Source organism: Amphimedon queenslandica, unplaced genomic scaffold (assembly GCF_000090795.2).
Source record: "Amphimedon queenslandica unplaced genomic scaffold, v1.1 AMPQUscaffold_13444, whole genome shotgun sequence".
Taxonomy (NCBI): domain Eukaryota; kingdom Metazoa; phylum Porifera; class Demospongiae; order Haplosclerida; family Niphatidae; genus Amphimedon; species Amphimedon queenslandica.
The window spans coordinates 26,966-46,478 of record NW_003546320.1 but is presented as its reverse complement, the minus strand read 5'-3'; the positions used below and the strand labels follow the sequence as shown (position 1 = coordinate 46,478).

Below are 19,513 nucleotides of genomic sequence, written 5' to 3'. Positions count from 1 at the left end.
TGAATTTCTGCTTAAATTATAGTTTGTAGCTCAAGTTCTAAAAGTGCAGTATTAAAATAAAAAGCTTGCATACAGCTTTCAAATGGACAATTATTTCAGGGCCATGATTAGAATCATACCATCACTTTCATCAGTCAATAATATTATTATTAAGAAATAGATTTACATGTAATTATTCTATGCATACTTTTTATTATAGTTCACAAAACAGGCTTAATGTATGCATGCAATCAATAAAATTAACTAGTTTAGTAAGATTAGGTATGTTTTTTATTTCCCACTGTTCCTTTTACTGCCACATGTAACTCATTGCCAAATACTAAAATGGGGCGATAATAGGTAAGCTCTCGTGTTTCATCTTCTTCTCCAGATTCATCCCAAGCAGGTCTTTTAATATCATGTATCTTTTCATTATAGCGTTTTGGATGTACTGATATTATAAGTGGAGGCAACAGTGTCAGCATGTCACGAGTTATAACAACTGCTTCTTGAACATATCTCTCATATATTTTATCATCAATTTGATGTTTTTCTTTGACAGTGCTTAAAACCTATGTATATAAATATAATATTCTAATAAAGTGATTTGTATTGCATGAGTTTTACTTTCTGCTGTAAACTTTCAGGAGGTTTTGATTTCTTTAGACCACAGGCACTCAGCACTAAACCATATATTTTATACTTCTCTCTTGTGTCAGATCCCCCATCAATGTACTCCTCAGTAGTACAGATCAAAATATTCTCAAGATCATGGATGAATGCCTCTATCAGCTTCAGAATCATTTTATACTATGCATAATAGAATAATAATCTATGATAATGATGCAAAAAAGTACTTCAAGATCAGATGCATCTTTGTGCTTGCTGCTTTCCAATGTGTAAATTGGCATTGATGAAGCCGCATCATCAACTCTATAAATTGATATTATTTTTTAAAATTAAATATGTAATACCTTAAGGTTACTTTTAAATGCGGATACTATTAATTGCAAATTTTGCGTTTGGGTTAAAAATCGCAATTATTAATACGTGCAATTATTAATAATGACATCATGATGCCATATAACTATTAGTAGTAATTACTTAATCACAATTTTTAATTCCAGCAAAATCTACCTTGTGCTAAAATAGCAAAAATTTAGTACCCGCAATTAAAAGTCACTCTAAGGTACCTTTTTTTCAAGGTTTTTATTTCTTCTTCTATTCTTTTTGATTTTCTAAAAATGATTCTTAACGATGAATTCATTAATTTTACTGCTATCACCTTTTAAGTGCCTCCATTTCTTCTAATAATTCTAATATTTCAATAGCTTTCCTGTCATGTGTGCCTGTCAATTAATGTAGGTACATCGGTTTGCTTACGTCATTTTTTCTTTAAGTTTGTGGTAAACTTTTTCAGTCTCACTATGCACATTACATAATATCTAATTATAAATACTAAAATGTAACAGGCCTTACATTTTTGGTTCAGGTATTTTTTTGTTTCTTTGATCTATAATAAATGATATACTTTAGTATTCAGGTTTTTGATTGAGCATTTACATTTTGTGTTGTTCCTTCCTGCTGAAACATGTGTCTCTATTTCAGAATTGCTCTTAGAACGCCAAAAAGGTTTACGTTTTTCTTTCTTTTTTGGTAATAAATTATGATACTTTGTGGACACTTACCCCATCTCTTTGACGGTACTGTGAGTCAAATGGCCCTTGATGTTCACTTGACCCATGAACTAAAATAATAATAAGAAAAATGTTTTGTATAACGTAATTCTTTAGAATTACCACTAGATCTAGTTACAACTGTATGTGTAGGTTATATTCATACCAGTAATTCTTGATTCTAATATACAGTCTTCTTCAAAAGACCTACTGAATTGCTTTGGATTTAACTTTTTGTTAATGATTTTTGTTGTCCTCTCAATAGCATGATGATCACAGCGCTCTTCTGTCATTAAAAACTAGTAACAAAAAGTATAATTAAGAGTACTTCACTTTGAACACCATGCATGGGACTATATGCTACTTGTTTTGAATATAGAGGTGTTCTCATTTAGGTATAATTTTGGTATAATTTTGTACCAATTGGGACATTACAAAGGTTTATTATTATAATAGATCCATTCTTAATGAGGAATAGAGGCTCTACTGTATACATGTAGATCTACCTGTTTCACAGATTCTATCCGCACACTTTCACTATATATAAACATGCTAAATGCCCGAATAAGATCTGTTGTTTCTTCATTTAGTGTTTTAGTATTATCTTCTAGCAATACTTTATGTAACTTGTCCTTGATTTTTTGAATGATGTTTTCTTTATTTTCTTTAAAACTTTCCTAATTTAAATTAAATAGATGCAACAGAGAAACTCTAATTTAGTGTATTTAATATACCTGCACAATGTCAGAGATTACTTCCCAAACTTTGAATTTATCTGCTTCTTCTGGTAATACTTTAAGCAAATTACGCGGAGCATTGCTATAAAAATTTTTATATGCCACCATAACCTCTTGATGTGTAGTATCTCCAGGCCTAATATCACCATACATCTTATGAGCATCACGAGAAGAGCTGCTTTTCCTATTTTAGAAATGCAGTCAAATAAAATGAAACAAGCAATGTCTATAGGGCAATGCAAACTTGCAGGTCTAAGTATATTAGCTCAAAAATGGCTAAGTTTGTTAGGTTATCACTATCCTGCTAGTTCACATAACTAACATATCCAGTTCTTCAATTTCATTTTGTAGCTCAGAATGTTTCCTATTATAAGTTAGATGAAAAATAAAGATAGAATTTTTAATACCTTTCTTCTTCTTGTAATGAATACTTTAGTTCCAAAATTTCTCTAAAATGGTTGGATTAAATTGCATATGTATTTTTGTTAATAATAATTATTATTATCATTATTACTGAAAAGAAAAGGACATTGTAAGGTAAACATACATGTAAGTACAAGTTAGTAAAATTCGCATGATGGTAGGATTGATTCCAAACCATTTTCAATATTGACCCCTCATTGTATGGATCAGGTACCTTTAATACAAAACTATTTTATTATTAATAACATTAGTATCATTATTAATTATTATTACTAATACCGTATAGCACTTTAATTTGGTGGAGTTTTATTTTGGCGATTGGCGGTTTTCAAGCAGAATTGCCAATATTAAAACCGCCAATCATTAATGCGCATGCTCAGTATTACACATGTACATAAAAATCGCCAAATTAAAAACTACCAATTAGAATTTTATAGCAGAGCGGCCAAAATAAAGCGCTATACTATTACAAGAACAATAATTATTATTGTGCACAAAATTATTGTTAATATAATTATGTTAGAAAATAAAATAAAATAATAATTATTATATAAACAAACAAAAAATAACAAAGGGCCTGACAAAAAATTATTATTATCATTATTAAATATTACTATTGTTAAATTATTATTATAGAAAAAACAGATAAAGAACAAAGGACAGATATTTATAGACTGAATTAATGTAAATATAAAGTTAAAGTCAGTGAATAATTAATAGATCAAGAAAGACTAAACTCTGGTTTTCATTTAGTCGGTTTTGGCTTTCTTCTGTTTTGTTTTTGTTCAAATGTTAGACTACACCAGTTTTTAAAAATTCTTCTTATTATTATGAGAATAAGAATAACTTAATGTTTTACAGAAATACAGAAACATTGAAAGACACAATAGATTTAAAAAGACTGTCATTTCACCATATTGCATTTCAGTTGCAGCACCTTTTTGAATTATTTGGGCCAGGGCTAAGCTCATCACTTGTTAAAAATGAAGCATTTTATGAATCACATTGTGATAGTATTATAAGCATCTAAGTTATTGAAAGAGAGCCAGGGCTGAACTAGAGTCTAGTCTCATTTCCCAAAACACAGCACAAACACACACACACACACAAAGGAGGAAAAATATAACAAAAATCAAATTACTGACAGGAAGGAGGATGAGAATAAGAGCAGAGAGTAGATAGATTTACAAAATGAGAAAACGTTGTTGGAGCTATAGATTTTCTTAATTAATCATATACCTTTCAATTTCAACCTTTCCCAATGATTGCCTGAATATTTTTAACAATGTTAATAAGATTTCAATCTACTTACACTTCTTCTGGGATCCATCCCATATATTTCTGAGTATCTTCCAGTATACACTGAAGTGAAGGTGGCCCCCGTTCCGCCATTCAGTATTGGCACGGTGCACGTCAATCCTTCGAAAGAAAGCATCATTCACTGCATAAGCTCTATATTTATTTCTGGTAATACCGTAATGATAGCTCAGTTTAGCTTCTTGGAAACGTTGTTGCAGTAAACCATAGATCTAGATAGTATCCGTAAGTAAACAATTCTCGGAATGCGTATCATTCCACGCCGCATGGCGCCGTTGGGCGCGGGTGGAGCTACACAACCAAAAGTTATCATGCCTGAATCAGCACTTTTGCCCCAAATAATGGATCATGTTTGATATCCTATGCTGATTTTTGCTCTTGTACCATGATTGATTACACGAAAACCATGACTCAGGACTGATATCAGTATGATTCAGACTAATATCGGTCCTGATCCAAGGCGATAACAATTGGTTGTGTACACAAACTAGTCTGCTCAGCCTCAAAGTCAATGAATCGAGTCTAAGTATCGGTACAGTCTGACAGGTATCATTGCTGAATTATACCTGTTGCTCTGGCTCACTGTCACGTTAGCTCATTCAGAATGCATTAGGCCAAATCATGACTGACATCATTAATGATTCAACCACAAACTCTTGTCTGTTTATGCAATATTCCACAACATTTTACTTGACATCTACATCATCAATAAGAAGGGCACTCAGATGATTTGATCATCTTAATCTTTCTCTAATATCTTGTCCAAAGCATAACTTTTCACAATAATTCATCGTCCCTAATCACTATTGTCTTCCTCGTCTCTCAAATTCACTAAAATTGTGTTAAAAGCTATCAAAATTTGGTCAATATTCATCTCATCATAAACTACTTTTACTATTAGAATCCGATTACTATTGTTAATAAAAATAATCATCATTAAAATGATTTGAAATAATCATAATAGATTTATTCAGCTCTATCTCAGTATTGAAAATACTTGTGTGAGACTGCTTGTGTAAAATTGCTTAATACTGGTGCCATTGCTACATCTAGTATTACAATCAGTCTATTATCTTTATTCTAACAACAAGAGTACATAATATTATGTACTCTTGTAACAATCAGTGCATTATGCATGATGATCAGCCATTCAGCTAGAGTTCATTCTATCTACCCATTAGTATTTTATTTCCCATTCTGTCAAACGATGCTCCTTCTTCCAAATTTGCATATTAAACACGGTTGCTCATTACATGTATAAATGCCAATATTTGCTCTGTTATTTATCATTGTTAACTTGACCAGATTTAAATTACAACATGCCCTGAGCATTTCAACGTTATAAAGGTGCCACCATTTGCACTGTTTTATAAAATAACAGTCTAGCTTTAATTGTTGTATCTATCATGTATACAAGGGCCAAGGCTATGTTTTCAATTTATGTGGTATTGCAGTGTAGAACTGCTATGATGCAGCTGTTGGTTCATTTTTTTTAAAAAGGTCAGTGAGTTTTGTTAAGCAAACTTGAACTAGTTATTCCTGGAAATGAATACTCCAGCTAAAGTAACTGCGATATCTATCACTTGTCCTACTGTAATTCCAAGAATTACCATCTTGTGGGCTTTGTGGCTATAGTCTACTGACAGCTGGTTATAGCCACAAAAGGCTGATATTCTTGGAATTAAGTTCACTGGCAAGTTACAATAGTATTGTGAGACAATAAGTTAGCTATCTGATTATTTTACTAATAAAATCAAGGCCCGAAGAAGCTAACATCTGTAGCTGGTGTGTCAATACAAATTGCAGGCTGTCATTATGAGCTATTTGAGCACAGCAAGAAAGCTCTCTCGCACTGATTCTGGATATCGTGTTACTGATGGCAATATTGCTGCCATTGATTTTGGTACTACATCAGTTTCACTGGCTTACACTACCAAAGGAGATAAACAAGTAGCAACTTTTCCTCTGGATACAGAAGCAAAGTCTACTAGGGTACTTAATGTTGTCCTGCTAAAGAATGAAGGATGTAAAACGAAGGTTGAATCATTTGGAGCAAATGCAAAGAAGAAGTTTGTATCACTGAGGCCTAGCGCATATGCAAATTACATTTATTTTGAGAGAATAAAAATGCTGATGAGAAGGGAAAAGGTAAACAGTCTAGTTTATAAGCTGAAATCCAAATAATACATATGTCTTTTGATTAATTAGGCAGTTGATAGGCAGACATTAGTTGAGTCATTTTCTGGTAAAAAGTATTATCTAATTGAAGTCATAGCATTCATACTTCAGTATTTGAGGGATCTATTGATAGATCACCTCTCCCGTACTGTCAGGCCATTGAAGACAACAGATTTTGATTGGGTCATCACTGTACCTGCTATATGGGATGTACGTGGAAAAAGAATGATGCGAGAGGCTGCTTATTTGGTAAGCTATTTTATAAGATACTTTAGTTATACTAATTAAATCTATATAAATAGGCTGGTTTGTTGACAGAGTCTGGAGGCATTGATTATTTAACTCCTACATCTAGTTCTCTTGAATCTCTTCCACCTCCAAATGAAGTTAATCCTGATAAGCTATCATTAGCACTAGAACCAGAATCAGCAGCTCTTTACAGTCAAGAAGCAATAGGAGCACAAATAGAGGGTGATCCATCAAAAGCAGCTATCAGTCGTCCTACAGAATACATGGTGATAGATATAGGAGGAGGTACCGTTGATATTACTGCTCATATTGAGAAGTCTGGCTCTATCCAAGTAGATAATATCCCAACCGGCAATGCATGGGGTGGTACACAAGTCAATGAAGCTTTCTCTCAGTTGCTTCAAAAGCTTGTGTGTGATCCTGATTATAAAAAGTTTATAGCTTCAGGAGAGCATTCTAAGCAAATGGCAATAGTCAATGGCATATTGTACGATGAATTTGAAACACAAAAAATCTCATTTGGGCAGTGCAAAAATAAAGAAATGGCTATTGAGTTCAATGCCAAGTTTGCCAGCTGCTACGATAAAGCAATAAAACAAGAAGTAAATAAAATGAAAGGCATTGAATATGAAGATGATAGATTGTACATAGATGAAAGTTTAGCCGAATCCCAGTTGTTTGGTCCAACATTGAGAGGTATCATAGACTGCACAATAAAAGCAATCAAAGAAGGTGGAAGCAGAATCAATACATTTTATCTCGTTGGTGGATTCGGTGGCTGTAAGTATATTCATGAAAAGGTCACTGCTGCTATAAAAAATTTGAAAGGTAGCTGCAGTGTTATTGTACCAGTCGATCCTCATCTTGCAGTTGCTACAGGAGCTGCAATGTGGCGAAAAAATCCAGAAAAGATTAAAGCAAGGAAATCTGATGCTACTTATGGAATTCCTGTGACTATCCCTTTCGACACAGAGAAACATGATGAGCACTACAAATACTTCGATGATGAGGATGATAGATATCGATGTGGCAAGGTATTTTGTGTCTTTATGGAGAAAGGTAAAATGGCTAAAGCAGAGGAAGTTTTAAGTATTGATATGATTCCAGCAAAAGATACATCTACACAAATGTTCATTGGTATCTATTCAACACCAAATATTGGTACCCAGTATACAGTTGATAAAAAAGGGGAAAGCACAGTTACTAGAATTGGCCAACTAGTTCTTGATGTTCCTAACCCTGATAATTTGCCAAAAAATGAGCGAATAGCTGACATCACAATGGATTTTAGCGGTACAGAGATACAAGCTAAGGCAAAATATCAAGTTACTGGAACAGAAGTTAAAACTGTTTGTGACTTCCTTTCTGCTCAATAACACAAAAGCATTATTAATTAAAATAATATATTTTGATAAATCTATTACAAAGCTTATAAAAGACAACAATATTAACAGTAAAATAGTAATTTTCTTGTTACTTATTTTGTGTTAAACTTTTAAACATAAGTAGACAACTTCATTAAATCATTTTAATTATAGAGTTACAAAATATACATAGCTATAGATCTAGAATTACATTTGTATTTTCTGACATTTTGAATGAAATGAATTAGGCAAAAAATAAACTCACATAATAATTGTAAAAACTGCCTTTAAATCTCGATCAAAGTGTGCTGGTAGCCTACACTCGATCTAACCTAACTCTGCCTATAATTCTTATATTACTTTTATTTTCAAATAGCTATAAGTAGGAGGTAGCTAAATACAGGACAAGGAGCAACAGTTCTTTCATGATTTAAATACATGGCTATTGTTATTTTTCTGTTTTCTTTTCTCTACTAGTTTGGTCAAAAACTGTATTGTGTTAATTTGCCTTGTTTTGTGGAGTCACTCACATGACAATCATTCGAGGTGCAACATAATCAAAGTATGAGAGATGACGGCTACCATAAACAGGTGGATTATGATTCTACATGTACATATATGTAAATTTATAATTCAAAAAACATTTTAAGAATAACTTTTTTACTTTTGGGATTATAGAAATCTTTGCTAAAAAATTGCAGTTATCAATAAATGCCTTCAGAAGAAGCTGTAACAGTTAATTAAATAAAAATATCACTATAATAACTTTACCTCAGCAGCAACTGCAGTGATATTGTGCAGCATGCAAGTTATCTGGAGATCTATAATTAAATTTCTATTGAGATTCAATAAACAATCATCATTATGTAATGTACCAGTCAGATATTCAAACATTTTAACAGTGGATCCATTTATTACATCATCAGGTATGCTCTGCTGCACAGACATTAACATTAGTCTTTTAACCATGTTTTAAGTGAAGTTCTCAGGTATTACAATAGCCATTCTTTCTCTGCTGCATCCACAGCAATAAATTTATCATCATACTAAACCCAGAGAGAAAAATGGTTAATTTTAAACAGATATTTTTGTGAATTATTAAATTGCATGAATCGTGTCTTATAAGTAATTCTGACTATATGTTTAATGACTTGTGATCAAGTTTTAAAATAAAGAGAGCCAAAATTATTTGTATCAGCAAGATTTAGTGCAAAAATTTTCAATATTGACAGAAAATTTGTAAGAAATAGTAAAGGCAGTTTACATGTAAGTACATTTTGTCGAGTTGTTTTGTAAAATGATCAGTACCATATCTTTACAATTATGTAATGTGACTCACTGAATGCATTATCACTGTTGGGTCATTGACTCCAGAGAAATTGTTATCAACAGCCAAGCAGAATATTATAATTTGATTAGCAGGAAGGAGGAAATGAAATATGAGTAAGGTCTTCCAACATAAACTAGCAATTCTTCTCCAATAAATGAGGTAAGACAGATAATGGATCCACAAAATGACTTGAATTAAAATATGAGAAAAATATAATGACTACATGTACAGTATGCCCTAGCTATAGTCTGGGCCCGCCCAGGCTAAGTATGCCCTAGCTTTTATTCTTGTCTCTTGTTGGCTTTTCTTACTTCTCTTCATATTACTAGCCCAACTTGCTTCATTCCTCCCAACTGCAAGGGAACTCTCTTCATTAGCACCATCTCCTAATGCTTTCTTTTTTCCATACACATGTAATGGAGTTAATGAATGTTGCTATAAAAACAAGCAAAATATTTCTTGCTCTACTTAGTCTTGCTCTCTATTCTCTAACTATGGATAATTGTGGTGATGGTATTTTGTGTGCAACTCAATCATGACAGAGTTTTAAAAAGACTTCTTCTAGTGTCTAAATAAAAAGTAGTCATGTGATCATTATTACTGTCAATCTACATGAGGTAATAAGGTCATCTGGTGGAGACTGAGCCAGCAGACACCCATTCCTCATTAAACCAACCTGTCAATTAATAAATATGCATGTACGTACGTTAAATTAAACAATGAAGTGCAAGGACATACATGTAAATGTCTATGACTATTATTATACAAATTACATTCAACAATCATAATGGCTACTTCACATAAAAGCAACATAATGGAAAGTATGTGCACTTACAATATGAGCTTGTCTTGCATCGTCAATATAATGAGTAGTAATAATGATTGTTGTTCTCAAAGTTTCAACCAATTCAAGGAGATGATGCTGCCAATTTCTATTAAATAAAAAATTCAAAATAAAGAGCATGATTGCTACAATTTCAATTCATTAAGAATTAATAAGAGTCATGACACAACTCTTACTTTATGTATTCATAATTTCATAAAAGAAAAAAGGTCAACATTCTATTAAAATGTACTGTAGCTTTACATCAGAAACATGAAAGATGCTGATTGTATATGTTTCAAAAACAGCCGGCTCTAAATACTCTACTACTTGTCAATGCCATTGACCTCTGAGCATCTAAACAATACTATTTAGCTGGAAAAATTGGTGGAGTTTTACATGCATTGTGGCAGTTAATTAGCAAGTATTTGATAAATAAATCAGCCATTTTTGCTTCATTCAGAGCATGCTCATAATGGCATGTAGCTGCAAATTTGTCAATATAAAAACCACTGATACACAGTATCACCAATATTACGCACTATCAAAATTTATTTCCACTATATGGTATAAATGCAAGTAAAATGCAATGTCACAGCCATTTCAAGCAATGAATATAATTCAATGTATAACGTAAAACAATAAAAAGCTATCATTGCATAGTACTAAGTAAATACTCGACTTTGCTCTTCGAAAAGGGTCCACCCCAACTATAGGTTCATCAAGAATAAGTTGTGGGGTTCTTGTAACATTGCAACTGCAGGTGAGACCCTTCTCTGCTGTCCACCACTACAGACAAAGGAATTGCCATCAGCAAAATGTTTAATAAAACTTACCTTAGATTCTTAATGGTCTTATTGACAAAAGGAAGTTCAAGCAATTCCAAAAAAAATATTTTCCTCTGTCTTTCATTCTCTTTATACTCATGCCATAAAGAATACCAAAGTAGTACGTTGTTTCCATCATAGTAAAATCACCAAAAAGAGCCAGATCCTGCAAAATGTCAGTTTTTACATAAAAATTTAGTAATGTAAGAGTGTTCTTTTGCCACAACCATTACATTCTAAAAGCACATAACTATACCAAACACACATAACATCAGGACTAGCTATTCAATATACTTCAGAGCTCAATTTTACTTGAATTTTTTGACGTCAGACTGATTAGGAACAGTAAAGAGGCTCAAATACAGCAACAGATGCATGATAATAGTAGACAGAAAATGCTTAAAATGGGTCAAATGCATAAATACTTTATTTGTAGTTACACCATAACCTTTAGTTGAAGTGTTTTGTAGTGATGCATCAAAAACATGTATACAGCATAATGAGGAATTCATTAACATTGCTGCATGGGCCTCACAACAAGACTCAGTTGCATCATTTAAAATTAACAAATCAATCATTATTATATATTTTATTTTATATAGATTAGTTAAGTAATGACTTCACTGTAAGAAGCATCATATGTCGATAATGTAGTTGGTACTTTAAAAAATATATTGTTATTAGGAGAAGAGGAATACCATTTAGACTGGTACTATGCACATACATACTCTACAGAAGTATTGAAGATACAAGGGAACACAAAAGTTTTAAAAGTGCATTAATTGATTCTTTCTCTCATTGTCACATAAACCCCCATACTGTACTCTTTCACACACCTATTGCCAGAAAGCTCTCCATAACTCATCAGTAATCACGTCCATACTTTTACAGCACATGCTCTTCTTGTCAATATGAATGACTTAGTTAGTACATTACATTGTAACTTTTCATTTCAATATTAGTGTATAGTCAATATGTATGATGGGCAATGCTTCCAACTGCAACCTACAAAAAGTCAGGCTATCATGCATTAATTTATTACCTAATTGACTTACATACTATCATAGATGAAATAGAACTGGTGTAGATATAACGTACACAGAATTGGCAATCGTTTGAAGTGGGTCAACACAATCAATAAAATTATACGCACTACAGATCATATAGGCATGACATGATGACATGCAGGTCAACATTCTAGACCATGGAAGATTTTCATTATCAAAATAATATTTTCTGCAATTCATTATTTACTGTTATAAGAGAATGAATTATGAAAAATTCTTCAATTATATTTATAAGTCTAGGTGAGGTCTATTATGTGCATAACTTTCTTGGGTGTGCCACCATGAATAATGATATAGGGTCAGAAACAAGTAAACAACAGATTTCCACTGCTGCAAGATGATTGATATTTGTCAATGGAGAGCAACTATTGGTCTCTGGAACTGTTGCCAAGAGTCTTCTCGACTTGGAAAATGCCATTCACCAAGACAGTTGCTCAAAAAGGACACTTTAAACAAAACTCATAGAGTGCGAACTTCAAAATCATTGTTTTTACCCCTACTGACCCTAGTACTCTACCTTTTTCTTATCTTTGCCACTGAAACAAGAACACTGACAGGTATTATTATAGTCTACCCTAATTTTTGATAATAAATTACGCATGTAGAGTCAAACATTAAATGCATCACTGACACTTTTTCTTTTGGATCTAATGCTATACACACGGCAGCATTGTTGTCTGAAGCTATTAGTAATTACTCAAGCCACACTTACTCACACAATCTTGTTTTGCTATCAGGAGATGTTGAACTGAATCCTGGGCCTATTACAGGTAGGTGAATATTAAACTACAAATAATGCATTCATCACTCTATCACTCTAGATAGTCGACCAAAGGATCTATTAAGACTTTACTCTGATAATATTACTCAAGCCCTCAGTGTTAACATTCTTACAGCAATTAACAAGCTTCATGCTAACGGATCGATAACATTAGAAACAAAGGAAAAGTTATTAACAATGCAGAAAACAGACTATGAAAAAGCAACCGAACTGATGATAGTGCTACAAAGACAACTAGAATCCTTTTATGATCCCAAACAACGGCTTGAAAAATACTGCAATGCATTAGTGAGCATAAGTGATTCACAGCTGATGGAAATTATACAAAAGCTGATCCCACAATTAAGTAAGTTTTGATGACATAATACCTGATTATATTTCAGAACAATTATTATAGATAATTCTGAAGAAACTTGTGAATCACAACCTCAAAAACAAAAATACCAAGAAATTTTTTTCAACACAAAAGAAGAAGAAGAAGAAGCATGTGATACATTAAACAAATTAGAATATAAGTTTTCAAATTTGATAATGAAACTAAAGCAGAGCCTTAAACAAGCAAGCAAAAGGGACCTCAATCTATTTGAAAATATTGAAGATTGGTTGGAGAGCAAATGTGACAAGAATGTAAAAATATCAAGTGTTAAGGATATATTCTCTGAAATAAATCCTTATTTTGACTTCATTGATTGTAAACTGATAGTTGATTTGAGCGAAACATTTCTCAGTAATTGTGACACAGATCTTGTAGAAGAACTTCAGGTTTATCGAGAAGATGCTCGTACATTTCGCTGCTCAACATTGGTCAAAAACCTAAATGAATCACTGCAAAGCATATATAAGGCACATATTACTAACCTAGACAAGATGCCTCAAATTTTGCTTCAACTCCATACTCCTTGGATTGACTGTACAATGGAGAACCTGGAGTGTCTCATCAAACAGTTACTGCCTAGCAATTTGAAACAATCAATACTCAAATTCATTACAATACTTCCTGGATCAGTTGTTGTCAAATATCCTGTTCTTGACTGCACAGCCGATAGTTTAATGAAACATGCCCAAGAAAAGCTACAGTTCATGCATTTTGTTGGTATTTTTGGTTTCTTTATCAATGAAGATTCTGTCTTTAAAGAAGACGAAAGAGAAAAATTTACTTTTGAATTAGCTTTAAGTGAGGCAGTCATAGCTGGCCACAATGAGGCAGTACAATTCCTTTTGACACTTAAAAATATTGACATCAATCACTTGAATGAAAAGGGTCAGTCTGCACTGACCATGGCTTGTGAATTAGGACATGATGACATCATATACACTTTACTAACAAATGGAGCCAGCATCAGTTTTAAAGACAAAAACAGTTGGAGAGCATTAATGACTGCAAATGAAAATAACCATTTAAAAGCTAGTACTGGTTTCATTGTTGCCTGTATTTGTGGACAGCTAAATGTCGTAAAGGATCTAATGCATGAAGAAAGAGCCACTCAATGGCTGGATGCAGCTTTTATTTCTGCCTGTTTAAATGACCACCATCAAATTGCATCATTAATGCTGCAAGAAAAAGTAGATTCTGAATGGTACCACCAGATAAAAACTAATTCATACAAGTTTTTTAAGGAGATGTGTGAAACTGGACACACTGAAATAGTCAATGTTTTTCTCCAAGAAAAAGTAGTTGATGTTAACACCAAGGATGACAACTATTGTACGGCTTTAATGGCTGCTTGCCGAGGCAAAAGAGATAACTCAGGCATTGTTGAATTACTGCTAGACTACGGTGCTGATCCTGATGTACAAATGATTTCATCAACATCAACTAATTTCACTGCATTAATGACTGCAAGTTGCCATGAGCAGTTAAACTCAGTGAAACTATTGCTAAAAGCAAATGCCAATCCACACATTCAGTGTCCAATTACTGGAGACACTGCTTTGTCTTTAGCAGTGATGTTCATGCACCATAGCATTGCTCAAGAATTACTTAACGCTGGTGCTAGTATTAATGATGCTAAAAAATTAGAAGAAACTATGGGATCCACTTTAACTGAGTATTGTGTGTTTCATATTTTTAGAAAGGAAATGGAAATAGAGCTAGAGTTTGAGACAAGTGATATCATTAAAACACTTCAATTAGTACTAGATGCCCAATCACATCCTGATAATGACCCTTTTAGCTTAGCAATGGCTTCTTATTTTGGGCATAAAGAAATAGCAGAAATACTAATCAACGCTGGCCACAACTGTAACACTCTTCTCACTAATGATAAAAAAGGTCTAGCTCAAATATTTCAAACTAATGGTCACTACAATCCTTTCATTATAGCTTGTGAGAAAGGACATACAGAAATAGTAGAATTATTCCTATTGAAGGGACATGCTGATCCAAATATTGAACCAAATGATGGTAATACTGCTCTAGAATGTGCCTGTCTGCTTACCATGAAAGGAGAAAATAGGTCACAAATAGTTCAATTGCTAGTAGAAGCTGGTGCTGGACCACGTCCTGGTGATGATGATAATTTTATCTTATTATTGGCTTCATATTTGGGACATGTACAAACGGTAGAAACTTTGATTAACGCTGGTTACAACATTAATATACCTCTTTCGTGTACTGAAAAATGGAAAGAATTTCATAATCAGGATAATGATGGATGGAATGCTCTAATGTTGGCATGTGAAAACTGTCACACTGAAGTAGTTCAACTATTGTTAAAGGAACGCATTGATCCAAATTATAAAACAAACGATAATCTTACAGCACTAATGATTGCTTGTCATACTAATAGTACTGATAGTTCAACAATAGTTCAATTGCTGCTAGAAGCTGGTGCTGATCCTAATATACAGATAAAATCACATACCAACTCAATAGTAATTGGTACAACAGCATTGATGTATGCTAGTAGGCATGCTTCCTTGGAAACTGTTAAACTCCTGTTAAAATGTAAAGCTGATCCTAATACTATGACTCGTGATTTGAATCTGACTGCTTTATTTTTTGCAATAGCAACAGCTCGTCCTGCTATTGTAAATGAGTTAATAAAAGCTGGTGCTATCACTAGTACTAGGTATAAAATTGGCGTCCATGATATACAAATTAATTTAGCACCATATCAGCTTTGTGCCAATTTACTAGTGGCAAAAAATTTTACAGAAAGGCACACATCAGAAGAACTATCACAAAAAATCTGCACCAGTCGTCAGCAAATTGCTCAATCACTAAAAAAAATAAAAGAGGAAGACATTATTGAAACACTTCAAATATTACATGAGAGAAAGGCACAAACTGATAATGATAATGACCCATTTAGTTTAATAGTAGCTTGTTCTGCTGGAAATGCACAAGCAGTAGAGCTACTTTTGCAGTATGGATGCAATCCAAATACTCCGAGTCCACTATACAATTTACTAAACAAAGTTCCACCTGGATCAATTCTATCGGAATGGAATGCTTTAATATTTGCTTGTTACAATGGTCACACACAGGTAGTTCAAAAGCTACTTGCAGATGAGAGGGTTGACATTAATCTTCAGCTAAGCAATGGCTGCAATGCTTTGATGTACTGTACTTACCTGGGACATACTCAAATAGTTAAACTATTACTTAAAGAAAAGGTTGACTTGAACACTAAAGCAGAAAATGGAGTCAATGCCTTAATAGTAGCATGCTCTATGAAAACAGAAAATTCCCAAATAGTTCAATTACTATTAGAAGCTGGAGCTGATCCCAATGCAGAATTGCTGAATCATGTACATAATTTAGGCTGGACTACTGCACTAATATCCGCTTGTCATAAGGGTCATTTACGATCAGTTCAACTGCTGCTTCAAGCAAATGCTGATCCAAATATACAGCATCCAGTAACCAATTGCACTGCTCTGGGGACAGCAATATGTGCAGTTCAACCTGAAATAATACAAGCATTACTTGAAGCTGGTGCTCATACTACTGGCAATGTAACTGATGTGCACTTCAATTCTTTTACTTTAACTCAAATGTGTGCAAATGTGCTACTACATCAACAAACACCAAAAATAGAAGACAGTAGCATCCAAAAACTTTTAAAGGTATTTAAGCTAATAGTAGAAGCAACACCTAACCCTGATTATGATCCATTCAGTTTAATAATAGCATCTATTACCGGTTGTGTACAAATAGTAGAATTGCTTTTAAAAGCTGGTTATGATCCCAGGGTACCTCTCTCATCAAGTAGGTTGTGGAGAGCAATCTTTAAGTTTCACAATGAAGAAAACAACTTACAATATCCATCTTTGACTTTTGCATGCATTTATGGTCACCATGAAGTTGTATTATCATTAATTAAGGCCATTGACAATCCAAATGTTGCCGAAAATGAAAATACTACACCTTTAATGATAGCATGCCAATATGGACAATTTGAGACTGTACAAGTGCTTTTACAAAATGGAGCTGATCCAAATATTTGTGACGATGAAGGTTCAAACTCACTTCATCATGCCCTGTGGTTTGATATTGATAAGACCAACAGAATGAAAATTGTAAAAATTTTACTGACTTATAATACAAATATGCATTTACAAGAAAAAAATGGGATCACACCTCTAATGCTAGCAAGTATCAAAGGCTCTGATGAAGTTATATTGCTGCTGCTAAAAGAAAATGCTGATCCTAACATTTTAGACAGGAAAGGAATGACAGCACTGATGCATGCATGTAGACATGGATACCCTAAAGCAGCTGAAATTTTATTAAAAACAGATACTATTGATCCATCACTGACTGATAATAGTGGGCTATCATCTCTCATACATGCTGCACTTCAAGGTCATGAAGATGTCATTGATATAATACTGAGCTATTACAATCCTGATAAAATGGAGATTCTTATAGGGTTCATTGCTGCTTGTCAAAGAAACCATGATTCATTGATGAAAAAACTAGCTCAAAGAATAAATATAAAAGTAACCAGGAAAGGAGCAAATACATCACGTACTTTGTACAATGCTATCATTAAAGATGCCACATACAAAAGAACTTTTGCTACATCAGTTCCACTACCTAGCAAAAAAGTACAATCTCTTCAAGAGCTGTTTGGTAAACAACCAGAAAGCGAATTTGATATGCCTCTTTTGGATACTAGTACACAAGAACATTGCTATTCTTATTTATCTTTGCTTACAATTTTTTAGTAGTTTTGCCTTATTGTATCACTATAGTGCTAAAGTTCTATACATGTATTTTCATTGCTATTCTTTGCTAATTTAGTCGTGCAACTAGTTTTATAACAAATTGATAGTTTAGATTTAAGATGAACAATAATTTTTCTAAAATGATGTCAGCATAATCACTCAACATATTTCCAGTAAATCTTTAACAATTACAAATACACAGCACAAAACAGTATTATTTCAACAAAACCAAGTTTCAGGGAATACATCATCGTCATTTTGTTGACAATCTCTTGCCTAAACAGTACTCAATCAAATACAAGAGGGGCAATGATATTAAAACAGGCCGAAAAAATCTATAATCTCAGGGCTGGCTCAGTGAAATGAAGCAGTTGAAATACACTAATTATCATACCGTATAGCCACAAAGTTTCGAAGCAATAAACTTTTGAGAATCAGGCCGCAATTCTTTTTCCACAAATTAGCTTCCGCGGTTCTTATTTTAAAGCACACGTGTTTATGGGCAATACGGATAATTTTACGGAATTAACTTTCACGGATACGGAAAATCCGCGAAAAGAGCGCAAGTTGTACCCTCGAAATTAAGCAGCTATACAGTATGTAAATTACCACACACACATCATGCATGTGTGACTAAAGAAGACACTCAGAAGAAAGTTAGAGCTAGGCTTAGTAAACAAACCATAATATATCACATAATACAGTGATTTAATAAAGTTATTAGACTGAACAAAGTGTGCCATAATTAAAAGAATAAACGGTAGTCTTGGTAGGGTATTTGGGTAATCGCTGCATGCTCTTTTATGCAATTGTAAATCATTTATTATTCATAAAAAATGATTGTCAAAATTTAACAATTAAGGTACATGTAATATCAACCACTCTATAAACTCAGTTCTATGACAATTTATATAAAAAAGTAAATTTTACATTGTACATGTACACTGGTACAATGCTTCATTTTTCTGCCATATACAGAATACTTTAAATTCAGAAATTTTTGGATAATCATTTTAATTTTCGAATGACAAAGGAAATTTGAAAATTAAAAATTAAAAATTAAAAAATATAGTTAATATTGAAATTAAATTTAGTTTTGGAACAAGATGGCTATTTAAAAATTAAAATTACTAAAAATTTCCCAATTTACGGTATGTCAAATTGGGAGGAAAAAGAAGAAATGCAAATGTCTGCATAAAAGTGAGACTGTGAGGGCCTGAATCTAGTAAAAGGTGTGATAACTTTAGGACGATAAGGGCTGGCACACAATATAGCTTTAAATAATCTTCACAAAAAACTAACTGGTGTATTGTAGTATAAAGTGCACGTGCATTGCACACAACTAAAAAGTAAAAGATTCAAGACATATGACATAACTACTAACAATATAAACATAACCTAGCCATAAAAAATCTAACTTTTCCAATTTATGAGGTGAGTATTATTTTTATGAGACACACACTCATTTGTGTATGGAAACCACAGCGTATAGTCCACAACCACACACTGACAAACCATTGATGTGTGGTAAACTGGAAATCATGCCATTTTAGAACCACCCAAAGGACAAATAAAATCAGCACATTA

The 19,513-nt window shown here is 33.1% G+C and overlaps 3 protein-coding genes across 6 annotated transcripts; 2 read left to right on the top strand and 1 right to left on the bottom strand.

Annotated features, from left to right (window-relative positions):
- Positions 1 to 167: 167 nt before the first annotated feature.
- Positions 168 to 11,065, bottom strand: LOC109581387 (uncharacterized). Of its 4 annotated transcripts, none has more exons than XM_019995448.1 (21): positions 10,913 to 11,065; positions 10,754 to 10,865; positions 9,263 to 10,185; positions 8,799 to 8,969; positions 8,695 to 8,758; positions 8,588 to 8,650; positions 8,454 to 8,527; positions 2,800 to 2,841; positions 2,715 to 2,756; positions 2,390 to 2,576; positions 2,162 to 2,332; positions 1,822 to 1,954; positions 1,668 to 1,726; positions 1,543 to 1,627; positions 1,459 to 1,492; positions 1,363 to 1,404; positions 1,265 to 1,315; positions 1,173 to 1,217; positions 837 to 912; positions 607 to 789; positions 168 to 551 (listed from the first exon to the last, which is right to left on the bottom strand). In XM_019995448.1, exons 5-21 carry the CDS (start codon positions 8,725 to 8,727, stop codon positions 258 to 260), a joined length of 1,614 nt encoding a protein of 537 aa, XP_019851007.1. In that variant the 5' UTR covers positions 8,728 to 8,758; positions 8,799 to 8,969; positions 9,263 to 10,185; positions 10,754 to 10,865; positions 10,913 to 11,065; the 3' UTR covers positions 168 to 257. The 4 variants fall into 4 exon arrangements, with proteins under 4 accessions (XP_019851007.1, XP_019851008.1, XP_019851010.1 ...); XM_019995449.1 differs by having other exon boundaries at positions 10,759 to 10,865; XM_019995451.1 differs by lacking the exons at positions 8,454 to 8,527; positions 8,588 to 8,650; positions 8,695 to 8,758; ... (2 more) ...; positions 10,754 to 10,865; positions 10,913 to 11,065 and adding exons at positions 4,055 to 4,084; positions 4,128 to 4,234; positions 4,290 to 5,011.
- LOC105312447 (heat shock 70 kDa protein 12A-like) lies at positions 5,850 to 8,021 on the top strand. Its single transcript, XM_011405105.2, has 3 exons — positions 5,850 to 6,280; positions 6,341 to 6,559; positions 6,613 to 8,021. The coding sequence occupies exons 1-3, from the start codon at positions 5,948 to 5,950 to the stop codon at positions 7,933 to 7,935; spliced, it is 1,875 nt and encodes a 624-aa protein (XP_011403407.1). The 5' UTR covers positions 5,850 to 5,947; the 3' UTR covers positions 7,936 to 8,021.
- A 1,228-nt stretch (positions 11,066 to 12,293) lies between the features above and the next one.
- On the top strand, positions 12,294 to 18,070 carry LOC105312446 (uncharacterized). Its single transcript, XM_011405104.2, has 4 exons — positions 12,294 to 12,527; positions 12,576 to 12,740; positions 12,792 to 13,097; positions 13,149 to 18,070. The coding sequence occupies exons 1-4, from the start codon at positions 12,308 to 12,310 to the stop codon at positions 17,924 to 17,926; spliced, it is 5,469 nt and encodes a 1,822-aa protein (XP_011403406.2). The 5' UTR covers positions 12,294 to 12,307; the 3' UTR covers positions 17,927 to 18,070.
- The last annotated feature ends 1,443 nt before the right edge of the window (positions 18,071 to 19,513 follow it).